General features: G+C 37.5%; 1 protein-coding gene across 20 annotated transcripts in view; it reads left to right on the top strand.

Moving 5' to 3' along the window:
- Positions 1–17,193, top strand: part of DTNB (dystrobrevin beta) — a 291,517-nt gene that overhangs the window by 215,878 nt on the left and 58,446 nt on the right. For 13 of the 20 annotated variants that reach the window (XR_010021624.1, XM_063077635.1, XM_063077630.1 and 10 more), the window contains exons 11-12: positions 7,367–7,456; positions 11,125–11,212. Coding sequence is in view for 19 of the 20 variants with exons in the window: in XM_063077635.1 (XP_062933705.1) it covers positions 7,367–7,456; positions 11,125–11,212 (178 nt within the window). In the remaining variant the exon portion in view is untranslated. Of the gene's footprint in view, positions 1–4,923; positions 4,982–7,366; positions 7,457–11,124; positions 11,213–17,193 lie in introns of those variants that run through there. The other 7 variants (XM_063077632.1, XM_063077628.1, XM_063077631.1 and 4 more) reach the window with 2 other exon arrangements.

Genomic DNA, 17,193 nt, shown 5'->3' with positions numbered 1-17,193 from the left:
CAGATGCTTAATGGATATTATTTTATTTAATCCTTCCAACACTCTGTAAAATAAACATTACATGAGGTAGATTTTATATTATTATTCTTGTTTACAGATGAGGGAACTAAGACATACAGAGGTCATTGTCCAAGTTTACACAGCTATTAAGTATCAGAGTTTGATTAAAACCCAAGTATGGCTCCTTGATAAATAATGCAGTTAGTTACCAGTGATGGCCAACTGCCACTCCACACTCAGCCTCAAGCATGTTTGTTCTGCCTCTGACCTTGTCCCACCATTGCTTATCCTTATCACTACTTCCCCTACTCAAGTCCCTTCTCCTTGCTTCCTATCCCCACAGGTGTGCCTCTAAACTCTTGCCTGCCATCACTAGAGATTCTGCTGAAAGCATGCAACATTATCACCCAGATTCTCAGAGAGCAGTCTCACACTTTAGTGTGCATCTAGAGCACCCACAAACTTGTTTCAAATGCCTATTCCCAGGCCTCTGTCCCAGATAGTTTGACCCAATAGAAGCCTGGGAGTTCTGAATGAGGTAGTCTTGGGAAACATATTTTTAGAAATGCTGCGTTAGATCCTACCAGTCCCCTCAGGACCCTTGGTCCCCAGCTCTGGTCATCATTGTCATCGGTTTAGAGCTGAGGAATGTCCTGAGGGAAGGAATGCTGTTCAGAATGGCTTTGAGAAAAGTGTGTTCATGCGTTATCCCTCTTCCTTTCGACTCTGTGGTTCATTCTGCTGAGTTCTGCTTTTGCTGATCTTTCTGATTGTATGAAATCCCATTATGTCCTTTCAGAGGAAGATAGTGTTCCTCTCATCATAACACCTATTACATTTGCAATGTTACATTTATGTGTGTGGTCATCTGTTTTCCTGTTAGACTGTTAGCACCCAGAGAGCAGCAGCCATGTCCTCCTCCCTGGCACAGTGCCTGACCCCTAGTAGGTGCTCTGTACACTGTTGCAAACACCCAATTTCCATCAGAAGTGCTATTGGAACTATTGCATATTTACACATGCAAATCACCTACTTTTATGGATTGAATTGACATTCGACAGCTTAGAAATGGAACAATTATTTTTATGGGAAAATATATTCTGAATTATAAACTATTGATTTTGCTTTAGAAAAACAGTTTTCTAAAACAAAACCTATTTGTAAATTGGGGGTTATATATGCAACACATTATGTATGTATATATTTCATCAAAAAGGAAAGAGTTTAAATTAAAAAAATAAATCTAGGAGAACAGGTACAACTTGGAATGTGAGTGAAACAACATAATACCTCACACCCCAAACAAAATTATCCAATAATTCATGGATACTTCCTTATCTACTACAAGCATCCACTGGTGATGCTTTTCATTTTGGTCTAGATACCTGATTATCTGGCAAACAGCATTAGTTCTTTATAGCAGTCTTCCTAGAAACCTAAAATAGAGTTTAGTGGGCTGTTGCATTGTATACTATCTCTTTACCCCCATCTCAACTAGATCAACTAAATTTTTTTTTCTCTTGGCCTGTTTCCACCCTCCAACAACCCCTGCATATCTGTCCTTCCCATTTCAGATAAACTTCCTGAAAGAATGATCTCTAGTAAGTGTCTTCAGTTTCTCTTCTGCCATTCCCTTTGGAACACACCCCAGACTTTCACCTGCCATTACTCTGCCAAAACTATTTCTGTCAAGGAAACCAATGACTTTCACAGCACTAAATCTAGTGGTCAGTTCTCCGTATCTTACTTGACTTCTCTTATCTTACTTGATCTATCAGTGGCATTGGACATAATGTTGCTGAACCCAAGTCCAGCTGTCTGCCGCCAAAACAGAAACAAACAACTCAAAAGTCAAATTGTTTATGAAATAGGAAGTCGGCTTTATTCAGGAATACTGGTAACCTAAGGGAGATGGTAAGCTAACCCATCTCCCTGGTAAACCTCAAGGAGAATGGCCAGAGTAAAACTGTCTCCCAAGTAATCCTCAAGGAGAATGACCAGATTAAAACCATCTCAAAGACTCAGATTTACAGAGGCGTTTTTAAAGAGGGGATTGAGAGAATGAAAAGTGGGAAGTGAAAAGCAGGAGTGAGGGGGACATGTAAGGGACCAGGTACAAATTCTCACCAAGGCTTTTGTCTGGCTTCTGTTCTCATCCTTGACATTATCTTAGGGTACTGAAGGATTTTGATTTGCTTTGGGGTAGAATCATCATAGCTTTATTGGTGTCTTTCTTGGTTTCTCAGGATAGTATGTGCCTCATGGGAAGTTTGCAGCTCCAGGCTATCTGGAAGGCAGCTTTACATTTATGTAAATAATGTCATTTTGCCTCATAACCAACGTTCAGAATATCAAGTAATCATGGGAAAAGAGGGAACTCAAAGGAAAAAAACTGTCTTTTTATTTTTATTTATTTATTTTTTACTAATTTTTTTATTGGCATATTCATTGTTACAAAAAACTGTATGTTTAAAATTTCCTACAGCCTAGGAGATTTTAGGTCCCAACATGGCTTCAGTCCTGCTTACTCTAACAATAAATGATCTCTCCCTTCTACTTGAAACACTTTTCTGCACTTGGCCTCCAGATACTGTGCTCTCCTAGCTTTCCTCCTATTCCTTCTTGGCCTCCTTTGCTATTTTTTCCACACCTCTTTGAACTCTAAATGGTAGAATACTACAGTGACCACTTCTTTTTTCTGTCTTCACTCATTCACCGCAGGCGATCCCATCCAGACTCATAGCTTTTAAAACCATCTGCACACTGGTGACTTCCAGACTTATTTTTCTGGCCTAGACCTTTCCCCTGAGCTCTAACCTCATATATCCACCTCCTAATCAGTCACCTGGATGTTTAATACATACTCACAATTAGTATGTTCCAAACCGAGTTCTCTATCTTCCCCTACCAAGCCTGCTTCTTCTCCTAGAGTCTTCCTCCTCTCAGTTAATGGCAATCCCATTGTCCTAGTTGCTCAGTCAAAACCCTTGATTCCTGTCATTCTCTTGTACCCATCTAAACTGTTCAATTATTAGATCAGCTCTATCCAAAAACATCATCAAAATCCGTCCAAGATCCTGCTACTTCTTACCACTTCTACTGCTGTTACTGTGAGGGTTTTCCTGGCCACCCTTCCTGGTCTCTCATCTGGAATGTTGTAATGGTCTTCTCATTGGCTGGTTCTTCCCCTTGCTCTCTGGTAGTTTACTTCCCATAGATCAAATGATCCCAGTAAATTATAAATCATATCATATCTCAACTCTTTGCAAAACCCTCCAGTAGCTTCTTATATCAGAGTAAAAGCTAAACTGTTTATAAGGCCTACAAGGTTATGTAGAAGTACTTCTCAATCTCTCTGATGTAAAAAAGCAGTTTTTTTTAAATTTAGAGTTGGAGGTGGACCAATACTTTACAAAAGTATGATAAAAATGAGCTTCTACAGAGAGAACTTCCACTCTGGTCATGGTGAAGTAACTGGAATCAGAGTAGATTTCTCACTACAAACTACTAGAAAACTGGCTTGAATACAAGAAACAACTATTTTCAGAAATTAGACAATAAGTTGTGAAGGACTGACTCCTGAGGGAAGGGAAGCAAATGAGGAGATCTGTGATATTGCTCAGGCTCCTGCCTGGAGGCATTTGCCAAACTCCTGTACAGAACAGAAGCAGAGCATGGCTGTATTGAGATAAGGAGATAAGGAGACAGAAGTTGGAGTTTGGGGAGGCTGGAATTTCCCAGGCAGAATACCGGAAAGGAAGAAGCTGCAGAAAAAGAGCTCCATGAATGTGCATTGAGGTTCCTTTGAGTCTTTGAGGCTGAAAATCAAGCTGTATTTGCATAGAATAAGACTTCATGAGACCAGGCAAAGAACAACTACCTGGGAAAGAACAACTCCTGGGGATCTGAAAGTGCAACAACTATCTGAGCTCACACAGATATTTGAGTTCCAACCAACCAGAGTAGAGAGACATCATTGAACACTTGGGACATTCAGTAAAGGCCCCAGAAAGGCCACACCTTAGGAGCAGGTAAAAATGGCCCTAAGTAAAGGTTACTCTAGATCTGTGCTAATGAAGCTTAAACGCAAGCCTCAAAAGGATTGAGCTGGTCCACAAGTCAATTAACTGACTGCCAGATTCTTTAGAGGAAGGCACAAGATTCAGATATTTAATAACATAAATTCACCACTTCCACTATCCAGTAGAGAATTAGAAGACATAGGAAGAAGCAGGAAGTATGACCTGTAACCAGGACAAAACTTAGTCAGTATAAACAGAGCCAGAAATGGCAGGCATGATGCAATTAGCAGACATGGACTTTAAAATAGTCATGATAAAAATCAAGAATATAAAGGAGAAAAGATTAACATAATGAAGAGAGAAATGGAGTAAATAAAAGAACCAGATGTAAATGTAATTAGAACTTTCTGCATACATATTCTACTTCAATAAAAATGTTTAAATAAAAAAGATGGAACTCCTAGAGTGAAGGGATGATACCTGAAATGAAAAAATTCAATTGCTGGTGTAGAGCGAGGGCTGGGTCTGGAGCTCACAGACCCCTCAAGCCCATTGTCCAGACTGGGTCACAAACCCTTCACATGCAGGTCCATGCTAGGTAATAATTGGGAAAGATTCCGGGAGCTGTTGGCAGATGACACGAGCTCCGTCCTCAGCTTCCTCAGCAGCAGCAGCTTACAGGTCTGGCAGCTTGTAGATCTGGGAGTGGCAGTGACCTTGTGGAGGGTCCTGGGGGCACTAGCAGCAGCAGACTCCAGCAGCAGCCTCTAGCAGCAGCCTCCAGCAGCAGCAGCAGCAGCACCAAGGAACACCTGGGCACATGTGCCTGTTTACATCAAATGCTTGACAAGATTCTGAACATCAGAGAGGCCCTGACCATTTTCCTATATTTTCCCAACAGCTGGACTTAACAGTAGAACAGAAATTGCAGAAGAACAGTTCACTGAACTGAAAAAACATAGCAATACAAACTATCCAAAATGAAGCACAGAGAGAAGAATGGCTGAAAAATGAACAGAGCCTCAGTAACTGTGGGACGATGTCAAGCAGTCTAACAGAAGGGGCAAAAATATTTAAGGAAATAGTTTTTCCCAAATTTCCAAATAAATTTTTACAAATTTGATAAGAACTATAAACCTACAAATACAAGAAGCCCAGCAAAGTGTAAGAAGGATAAACAGAGAAGATGATATCAAGCACATCAGAATCAAATTGCTGAAAACCACTGATAAAGAGAACATATTGAAAGCATCTAGAGAAAAAAAGACATGTAACATACAAGGAAACAAAGATAAGAATTACCAATGATTTATTATTAGAACAATGCAAGCCAGAAGAAGATGGAATGGCACCATGAAAGCTCTGAAAGAACTTATTTATTTTTCTTCTAAAATATACAGATTTTCTAGCTTTATCCACTGAAAAGACCTAGAAGCAGTGACAACCTAGGAACAGTGAACACCCTAGTGACCCGATTGTGGTCTCTACTCTTTAGCAGTAAAGGGAACCAAGCATCCTTGGAATAATGGTTGATTCCAAGTCTGAATTTTGTTAATAATGGGAAATATCAACCATTAGTTGATATTAGAAAATACTAAAATCATTAGGCGAAAAGTTGATGGGGACTTTATAGTGGAGACATGTTGACCAATAAAATCTGAATCTGCTGTAAATTTACATTCCATTTTATTATGTGCCTCCTTTTTGATTTATTAGTTCACGAAATTACCTATAACAGATTCTTGCCACTTCTAAAAAACAAAATATAGGCAGTCCCTGACATATGACGGTTTGACTTAATGATCTTTTGGAGTTTATGATGGTGCAAAAGCCATAGGTATTCAGTAGAAACCATACTTTGAGTACCCATACAACCATTCCTTTTTTAACTTTCAATATGGTATTCAATAAATTATGTGAGATATTCAATATTTTATTATAAAATAGGCTTTGTGTTAGATGATTTTGCCTAACTGTAGTCTAATGTAAGTGTTCTGAGTACATTTAAGGTAGGCTAGGTTAAGCTATGATATTTGGTAGGTTAGGTGTAGTAAATGCATTTTCAACTTACAATATTTTCAACTTACAATGGGTTTATCTGCATGTAACCCAAGTTGCAGAGCCTCTGTAAAAGCAAAAACTTTAATCAAGCATGTAGATATAACCACAGAGGATAGAGAAGCAAATTAAATGACACCACAGGAAATCAGTCAAATCCCGATGTATGATATTCTACAAGATAACCTGATTTTTTCATAAACAAATGACGAGCGAAACAGGGAAAAGGGGGAACTGTTATGGATCAAAAACAGAAATGTATCTATCAAATAGAAACCTGAAAGAATCATATCAACCAAATGCAAAGTGGACCTTGTTTAGATCTTTATTTTAACTGTAAAAGGACATTTTTTAAGATTTGAGGAAATTTTCAGATGGGTTGGAAATTAAGATGTTTTTGTCAGTTTTTTTAGGTGTGATAATGGTGTTGAGGTTATGTGAAATGTTTTCACTATCTAACAGATATTGCCAGGGGAATAATTGCCACCCTTCCCTGAAGAAAAATTGGGGGATGGAAGAATGGATTAAACAAGATTGGCAAAATGTTGATATTTGTGATGGGTATATCAGGGGTAGTCATTAGATTACTCTGTCTATTTTGTGCATTTTAACATTTCTATAGTTGAAAGTTAAAAAAAAAAAAAAGACCATGTGCTTAAAGACCTTCCATATATCTCAAAGACAGAGCCTCACTCAGAATGTATACAGTGTTGTCTTACAATTGGATAAAATTCTGATGAGTTTGGTTCAAATACCAGTTTTATGGGAGATAATAAGCTGATGCTAAAGACATTATTTCCTTATAGAAAGAAACATATTTAACTGGTAGCATGAGCTAACACTGAAAATTATTAAATGTAAACAAAAGCTGTAAAACCAGAGCATTAGGGGTTCCCTTAGTAATATTAAATAGATCCACTTTGCTTCAATAGTCCTGCCGGAGGGCATTCCCTAAAAACCACAGCCATCACAGAGCCCAGAACCTGGACAAAACTGGCGGGCAAGGTTCCTGTGGTGACTCCTCAAGAAGTCCTCCTAAGGACTATATCGTAGCAGATGGCCAAAACCACTCCTCAAGGACTGCTTTTTTCCAAAGGATTTGTGTGATGGATTCTTGATGCTCTAACGCCATGTTCCATTATGCATTGTGGTTTTTATTGTTTTCTTTATCATGATTTATTATTTTTTCCGTTTTTCTTTGAAGTTTGCCCATTTTAATCCGTGTTCATTTCTCCCTCTGTGTGTGTCTATGTTGCACTTGCTGTCTTTGCCTCCCTCGTTCCTAGGTTACAGTATGGCCGGGAGGCACCCAGTCACCTGGCCGATGAGCATGCGCTGATAGCCTCCTATGTGGCCCGTCTGCAGCGCTCTGCACGGTCAGTGGGAGAGCAGCCCAGGCGGGACCAGGGGCTGATCAGGGGGAGGGAGAGCTTTGCTACCCGGGGCTGCCAGCTGGAGAAAGCTCTAAGCTATGCGTGTGGGGTTAGAAAGCTCTAAGCTATGCGTGTGGGGTTTTTCTTGAGCAGCTACCAGCTCTGTTTGGCAGAGTTAAAATAACTGCTAAAGCATTAGCTTCTACAGAGAAGGAAGCCTTGCCAAGCCCAGGCGCTCACTTACCTAAAGATAGAGTCAGAAATCCTCCTTTAGAGGGGGGCTTACTTCCTTCAGATTATACTTAGAGTATATAAACTTCTGAGAAATTTACAATTGCAGAGATGTGACTTTCACAGAGGTATTTGATGCATCTTCTTCCTGTTCATTCTTGCCTAAATAATGAAATCTTTCTATTGACATTCAAAGTTTAGGGTTGATCACCCCACAGATATCTCACTTTGTTTCATCTGGGGGCTTCAATACCATCACTCTGTAACATCTTTACTGTCCTTTATCTATTAACAGAAATCTGTCATTGTTGATTTTTTAAACCAGTGATTCCCAGAGTGGTATTGGATCATTGTCACCTGAGCTGCTTTTTCCAGACTCTATATACCTCCTCATATTATAATAATTACATATATTATAATAGCTTTACATACCCCTTATCCTGAAAACTACTATGTTAGTGACTCTGTTAATATGGGAATGTGATTGATTCCTCAGTGGGTTGGGATGTAGAAATGTTTGATAACCGCTAACTGTAGCAAAGTTAACCCTTTTTTAAAATAGGTAATACCAAACAGAGTGCTATTACATTCAGGCAGACCCAAAGCCTCCTGCCCACTCCATGCCCACACCCACCACCATTCTTCAAGGAGGATGACAGGTAAAGTTTAAATAATCCAAAGCTGTCCCACCCTTCTACAAGAGTAGTCACACAACAACTTGTAATATCCTGCTTCAAAATTTTTATTCTTAGATGAAAAAAACATAATTTATAAACTGTGCACATAACAGAGGATAGAGCCTTGAATTTTGATCTTAGTTTTGCCCATAGCATGCCAAGGCTCTTTAGAAAGGTCATCGGACCTCACTGCTACTCCCCATGATAACAGAAGAATAAATTAAATGATCAATGGGAAACAAATATATACTTAAAAAACTATTTTTAAGATTACACTTCATACCATTTCCCATAGTTTTCATAGTATGATTAAACAGCATCACTATTTGGGGGCATTTACCTATCACTAAAGCCTTAGAGAAACTGTAGGGTTTTCCAACCCCCCAAATATGTTGAATAGGCTTATCCTATAGGTGGAGAGGAAGGGTCTGGTAATGTACATAGTATCACAAAGAGTGTCTCCTCATCCCTTCTGTGCACTCTGTCCCAGCCTCTTGGGCTCTAGGAATAAAGGTGTTTCACCCTAGGCAGGACAAATTACTTATTATCAGTAAGGGTAATTGTCCAGAGTAAATGAAAGTTTCCATTTATGGAATGTTTGACAGAGACTGTTACCTGGCATTTCAGCCCAAGAAAGTTTAGGTTTAGCCAAGGTCCTCAAATCTCATGGCTTAGGAACCTAGGGTCCCTGGGCAAGGATTGTGTCCAGTAGCCCTGGGAGAACATGATAAGTGAGTATAGTCTAAGAAACTGAGGCTCATATTTCCTTAAAGTCAAAAATTTCCTCGCTAACTAATTCTGAAAATAAAAGTCAACTCAAACAGAAGAGTAAGGAACTTTTCTAATAGCCCTGAAATAATTTTCAGTAATATTAAAACCTCTCATCAATACAAGAGTCTAGTTTCTGGCTACAAAGCCTACCCAATTAAAGCAGACATATCATCAGCACTTGTGTATAAATAACAAATAGGATTAACCTTCCTAGGGAGATGGAATATGAGAGAGAAAAAAGGAGCTCTTTTGCACAGAGGAACCTATTGTATCCTTTGCCAAATGATGGAGGTCAGCCACTTTAGATCCCACTTCCTAGGCTGCCAGTCCCTCCATAATATCATATACTTGTACTGTTCAGCATTCATTTTTGTCGTTTTTTTATTTGAAAGTTAAAGATAGTTGTCTTATTTTAGACAAAAACCTTTAAGGCACAAATATTATAGTTCGGCTCTGACCTTGGGGCCTTGACCCTAAAGTATTAAACCCAACTGATGGTAGCATGTTCTTATTACAAGATCATCTTTTGAGAGAATGATTATACATTGTGGAAACTGATATTTGCACATCTAAAATTATTATTAAAGTGTTGACAAATGTCATAGGAAGAAGACTTAAAGCACGTTTAAAAAAAAATCCATCCTAGAGAAAAGTCTAAGTAAGTTAAGCTTAAAGAATTAGCCACAGAGATAGAAACTTAGAAAGGTAAAAAAACTCTAGAAAAAATATAGTTGATTCTATACATGAAAAGTTCAGACAGATCTTTGTTAATTTAGCCTCACTCTTCACAGATGCACCTCAATAATTATAACAAGATTTGGTGAGTATTGAATTTGTGTCTTTAAATTTTTACATATTACTTATCATACTGCTAAATTCTGATCAAGAGTTTTTGGAAACTCCAAGAACCTAGGGCCAAAATAGAGCAAGACCCAGTAGTCTTCTCCAGGCAGCACGGCATCATCATCATCACTGTTGTCTTAAAGTATCTGCCAGTCTTAAACAAAGAGAATTTTATAGCCACAATCCTTATTAATCTAGGACTGCCCTGAGGTGGATAAATAGCAGTTGACATAACGTATTAAAGAAGTCACTTCAGAATCAGTCAGAAGTTCCATATCGGCATCAGATATATGCAGAGCTAACCTACTTCTCAAGAACCCTCCTCTCATCCAGGTGCCTTATCATCTGATAGCCCATCTGAGTGTCTTTAAATTTTTAGAGTGCTGGGCCGGCCCGTGGCTCACTCGGGAGAGTGCGGTGCTAATAACACCAAGGCCCCGGGTTCGGATCCCATATACGGATGGCCGGTTCGCTCACTGGGTGAGCGTGGTGCTGACAACACCAAGTCAAGGGTTAAGATCCCCTTACCGGTCATCTTTAAAAAAAAAAAAAAAATTTTTAGAGTGCTGACACTCTTATTAATGGATGAAGCTAATTCACTCTAAGATGGGGCTATTGTTGTAGAATGAGCATCGTAAAGAAGAGAAAGAGACATTAAAAGGGAATGTTTGATACCAGGGAGTCCTCTCCAACTTTATGGTATGTTTGTTCTGCCCTGGCCAGGGTTCCCCACTTTTGCTCAACCAGTGTTAAGGATACTTTTTCTTAGCCCTCTGTTTTTCATGACGCTGTTGGTCTTTTGAATTCCACATCTAGGTCTAAAAAGTCATGAGTTTTTTCTAAAACATTTGTTTAGAAATCCTTTGTGGGTGCCCTGTCTTTTCTCAGCCCTTGCATTCAAAAGGAAGGGCTCCTCTGATGGTGGGGAGCCTCAGGGATGTGCTACTAAAGAGGAATGACACATGAGGCCTCGTCATTTCTGTAAATCCCCTTATGTCTCAGAAGACCATTAATATCTATGACCCAGGCCTCCATTTCTTTTGTTACAATTCTTTTTTACAAGTTTTTCTCTCATCTGTTCTTTCTAAGAATGAAGCAAGAGTAGGGGATGTTTAATAGACACCTGTTGAATTTTTATCTCCTTGGCAGTGTCCTGGACAGTCCTAGCCGACTGGATGAAGAACACCGGCTTATAGCTCGCTATGCTGCCCGGCTGGCTGCAGAGGCAGGAAACATGGTAAGTAAACAGAGGATCCCAGTAGAGTATCAGATATTAGCATTACTTTAATATACAAATGTGAGGGAAATGGTGAACAGAAGGAGGGGAATATATTTAGGGAGGAGAGTGAAGGGGCTTTTAATTTTACCTGTAATGGTCTCTTTCTTTGAAAAATGAATCTAGAAGAGAAAAATCAAAGATCTAGAATTTAGTTCTTTAAAAAGATCAATAAAATTAATGAACCTCTAGCAATAGTGATCAAGAAAAAAGGAGAGAAAACACAAATTACCAATATCAGAAATGAAAGAAGGAACATCACTACAGATCCTATAGACATTAAAAGGATGATAAAGAATTTTATGAACAACTTTTTGCCAATAAATTGACAACCTAGATGAAATAGATTTTTTTGAAAGATACAAATTAACAAAACTGACCCAAGAATAAATAGAAAATCAAACGGTCCTGCATTAAAAAGAAAAAAGAATTCATAATTGACTATCCACCAAAAACATTCCAAGTCCAAATGGCTTAACTGTTAAATACTATCATATATTTAAGGAAGAAATAATATCAATCCAATGCAAACTTTCAGTAAATAGAGGAGTAAGGAACACTTTCCAAGTCATTTTATCAGACCACTGTAACCTGATCCCAAAATACTACAAAGGCATTACAAGAAAAGAAAATTTCTGGCCCGATTCTCTCATGAACATAGATGTAAAAATCCTTAACAAAATATTAGCAAATTGAATCCAACAATATGTAAAATGGATAATATTCCATGATCAAGTGAGATTTATCCTAGGAATGCAAATTTATTTACTACATAAAAATGAGCCAACGTAATTCACCACATTAACAGTTTAAAGAAGAAAATTATAAGATCATTTCAACAGATGCAGAAAAAGCATTTGACAAAATAGAACATTCATTTATGATAAAACTCCACACACTAGGAATAGAAGGAAACTTCCTCACCCTAATAAAGAGCACCTACAAAAGCCTACAGCTATTATTACACTTAAGACTTAGATTTTAGAACATTTTTCCCCTAATATTGGGAACAAGACAAAGTATTTATATCTACAGTATTTATATCAACAGTATTTATATCTATTAGCAATGAACAATTAGAAAATGAAATTTAAAAAAAATACCATTTACCATAGTATTAAAAAATATCAAATATTTATGGATAGATGAAATATTAATGAAAGATGTTCAAGACTGAAAACTATAAAAGATTGCTAAGAGAAATTAGAGAAAAGCTAAATAAATGGAGAGGTATGCCATATTTATGGATCGAAAGATTCAGTATTGTTAAGATGGCAAATTTCCCCAAATTGATCTGTAGATTTAATGCCAATCAAAATCCTAAAAGGCTTTTTTTGTAAAAATTGGAAAACTGATTTAAAAATTTATTTGGAAAACCAAAGGACCTCAAATCACCATAACAGTCTTGAAAAAGAAGAACAAAGGTGGCAGATTTAACCCTGCTTGATGTCAAGACTGACTTTATCAAGAAAGTGACATATTGAAAAATGGATGGATAAATAAATCAAGGGAACAGAATAGAAGAAAAGAGCATCGTAAAGTAGACTCACCTGTCAGATCAAATGACTTTCAACAAAGACAAAAAAGCAATTCAATCAGGGAAGGAAAATCTTTTAAACAAATGTTGCTGGGACAACTAGATGTCTGTATGGGGAACCCTCAACCCCTACCTTACACCATACAAGGAAATCAGTTTGAAATGTATCATGAACTTAAACATGAAATCTAAAACCATAAAGCTACTAAAAGAAAGCATTGGAAAATATCTTCATTCTCCTCTGAAGAATAATGAAGAGTTCTTAGAGTGTTTACAGGAATCTCAAACCATTTTTAAAATTGCTAAATTGGAACTTATGAAATGTAAAATCTTTTGTTCATCGAAAGATATTATTAAGGGCCGGCCCCGTGGCTCGCTCAGGAGAGTGTGGCGCTGGTAGCGCCGAGGCCGCGGGTTCAGATCCTACGCAGGGATGGCCGGTGCGCTCACTGGCTGAGCGTGGTGCGGACCACACCAAGCTAAGGGTTGCGATCCCCTTAACGGTCATTTAAAAAAAAAAAAGATATTATTAAGAAATAAATAAACCACAACCTGAAAGAAAATATTTGAAAAATATGTCTGACAAATGTGCATATAAAATGGTTTTATTGACAATAAAACCATGGTTTTATTGACTATAAAATAGTTATTTTTAAAATTTCTAAAGACCTAAAAGAAGGAATTAAAACCATAACAAAAGAAAAGACTATCTCAAAAGACCAGAGTTGAACACAAAACAAATAGAACTTACAGATTTTATTTTTATTATTTTTTAATTTTGTAAAGTTTATTGGGAGCCAAATATGAGCCTCAATCTGGGGAACACCATCTAAAAGAGTCAGAGAAGTGCTCCCTAGAACTTACAGATTTTAAGAACAAAAGATATCGAAATTTAAAACTCAGTGGATGGGTTAAATGTCAGAATGGAGAATTAGTGACTGGAAAATACATGTGAGAAAATTTTCCAAATTCAACACAGAAAATCTGAAACGAGGTATATCGACAAAATAAAATTTTAAAAAAAAATTTAAAAAATATATTTTTGCAAGAACACTGTGGAAAAAAAAAAAAGAAAGAAAATCTGAAACGAGGTTTTCAGACATGTAGGATAGAGAACCATCTAATTGGAATTCCAAAAAAGAAAAGAGAATTAGGGTGAGAAAACATTTGAAGAATTAATGGCTGAGAAATTTCCAAAATTTATTCAGGTCATGAATTTTCAGATCAGAACATCACAATGAGTCTCAAAATGGATAAATAAGAATAATTCTGCACCTAGACATAATCATAAAGAGACTGCAGAATACAAACACAGGATCCTCGGAAAGCAACCAGAGAAGACTTTGTATTATCTACAAAGAGTTGACAATTAGCTTTCTTCACAGCACCAGTAGAACAATTTCTTCATAAAGGAAATAAAAACCTTACTTAAAAATAAACATCTCCTTACTGGCCAGCCACCAAAAATATGTAAAAATAAACAAAATATCTGATTATATTCAATGCTGCTGCTGTTTGTAATAAAACTTTACGAATTTTCCTTTTGAAAAAAGATAGTTGAGTATTTTTAATGTACTGAAAGAAACTAGCTAAACTGTTAAAAGTAAAAGGAGAAATAAAGACCCTTTCTGACTGAGAAAGAACTGAGAAAGGTTACAGTAAGATTTACAAAAGAATAATACTAATACATATAAATGCTTCGTGTATATTAGCTGAGTTCTTATTCAAAACAATCTTGTGAGGGAACTAAGCCTCAGCGACATAAAGAAATGATCCAGTGCATAGTACATAAGTGGTCAAACTGGGACTGGAAGACTATTCTGTCACTCAACTACTGAAATGTAACTATTGAAGGTAAAGTTAAACCTAGAAGCAAAGAATGACCTGAAGCCCAAACAACAGACTGTGTAAGCATTAACCGGGTAAAAAGAATGGAGTGTGTGCCTAGCGGGTATTTTAGCATATTCTTATTTTTAAATAAAGGCCCTGAGGTTGGAGTTTGCAGGACTGAAAGATAGCTTTGTGGCTAGCGCGCACAGAGCAATACTGGAGAGTGAAAATAGGCAGGACAGGCAGGCTAGCTTAGGCAAGACTGTATTATACAGACCCAGTGTATCAGTTTTAGAAATGTGTGCCAGTTTGTTTACTTTTTCATAGGGAAATAGCTGCAGATGAAGGTTCTTTGTTTCTCCCCAATAAAGTAATTTATCCCTTTGGGTTTGGTGGGATTTCAAAATCCCTTTCCTAAAAATTTAATATCAGTTCATGTATCTGACACTAACATTATAACTCTAAATGTTAGTGAAATGGAACAAAAGAGAAAAAAAAAAGTTTGAGAAGACAGAAAAGTGTTATTTAATTAGTTAAACCTTACACATTCCCTGAGATATAACAATTCAAGTTATTTTAGAAATTAAAAGTTATAAATAAATTTGTTGAGATGAGACACACTATGATTGAACTTTTTAAATAAAGTGTATTTAATGCTATTATATAGTCTTGTTGACTTTACATAGTACTTTTAAGTTATTGTAAATAAAAGTTCCAATGTGATTTGACCCTGAAGAGATCCCAATACTCCTTTATTGCAAACAAGATAAGTCTGTTTATACATGATAGTTTCTGATGCCAATTCTGTAATTCTTGTGAAAATGATCATTGTTAGAATGGTCTTGATACTGAGTACTGATATGGTGCCTTTCATCTTCAGTTTATTTTGCAAAGTGTAGTTATTTTATAAATATTGGGCCTCTCAGGAAAGATTCTTCTTGACTAGATTTCTGTTAAACAGAGACTCCTAATCCTCTAATCTCACACTGATACAAGTGCTTTGCATAAAGTGGGTGTAGTGCTCAAAAGAATTTATTTATAGCCTGCCAGATAGGCTTTGTATTGATTTTTTTCAAAGACCTTCTTCCACAAAGAGAGACCATTAAATCATTTGAGCAGCAGGCGGTGCAAGCTGTAGAGTGTTCCAGCGTCCGTGCCGTAGCTTCTCCCTCGATGGGGACCGTGGCCACGGAAACCTCTTCAGGTTGACCATTGAAGAGAGGCATTTTAGGGTGCTTAAATGAGCCAGTAGAGCACGTTTGTTTTCCTGAAGTGCCTAAATTCCTTTAAGAAAAAAAAAAAAAAAAAAAAAAAACGTGGTAGGATCATAGTAGTAACAGTTAATTTGTAAAGTTTCATCACAAACATCACCAGCATTGGATGTAATCAGGTGTTTTGTTTACCTTTAAGGGTTTTTTTTTTTTCCCTTTATGAAAAAAATTAAAAACTCATTGAGGAGGACTCACTGGTTAGCTCTGTTGGTTAGAGGACAGTGTTAGAACCCAAGGTCGAAGGTTTGGATCTCTGCACCCGCCAGCTGCCAACAAAACAAAAACAAAACTCATTATGGAAAACTTGGAGGAAAGGTGAAAGGAAGGGAGGAAGCCATCACCCTTTGCATACTGCCTCACACTCACACATGTCTGAGAAGCTGTTTTCCGGATCACTGTGTCCAGCCTTCACAGCCCCATCATTTTGCCAGCTGCTCCAGGCAGGCACCATTCCAGCAGTATCCTCACAGCTTCTTAGAATTAAAGATTAACTGTATTCATGTGGTGATTTGCACACATGTAATGACTCCACACCCCACTATAGTCTTTGTTAAGCCTGGCTACATACTATAATCATATGGGAAACATTTTAAAAATAAATAGATCCCCGGCTTTGCCTCAGACCTACTGAATCACAATCTCTGGGTTCATGGGCCATCGATTTCTGTTGGAAAAAAGAAAGAAAACTCCCAGTCTTCTGATTTATAGTTATCTTGAGAACCATTCCCTTAACCAACATTATTAGATTTTGAGAGAGAGGTTAATAATCTACAGCCCTCCAGTTAATGTAAGTGAGGTTGGATGATGGGCAGACTGCCCCAGAACATAAGGAAAGTCTAGCTGATATAAGGCTCATCTCTTTGTTTGGTACTCATACTATCAAATTCATACAGATGGGAGCCTCCGGTCTCTTTTTAGGAGCCTCCAGAAATGCATTCTACTGGATTACAGTGTGCTGACTGTGCTGGCTTTCCTTGGTTTTATGACATTAGCCCAGTTGGACTCAAAGGGGTCATGTTTCTTATTCCATCTCATTAGGATGATGGAGCTCTGTGAGACCACCTGAACCTGGGAGAATGCTCATGTAATAGAGGAAGTTAGAGGCACCTAGTCCTTCCTAGGATTAAAGGGACCTCATACCTTATTCTCATGCAATAGTAAATGGATCCCACTCTTTGGAGCCTTTATTCTCAAATATTAAAGCTTTAGCTCTTACAATATGGTCCTCTGGTCCCTAACTTTTTCTGAATTTCGTTGCTCTGGCCTTTATGTATCCATCTACTCAACCTAACCATTGCATTCAT

Source organism: Cynocephalus volans, chromosome 14, assembly GCF_027409185.1.
Source record: "Cynocephalus volans isolate mCynVol1 chromosome 14, mCynVol1.pri, whole genome shotgun sequence".
Classification (NCBI taxonomy): Eukaryota; Metazoa; Chordata; class Mammalia; order Dermoptera; family Cynocephalidae; genus Cynocephalus; species Cynocephalus volans.
The sequence above is the reverse complement of the archived record's forward strand: the minus strand, read 5'-3'. Positions and strand labels throughout refer to the sequence as shown.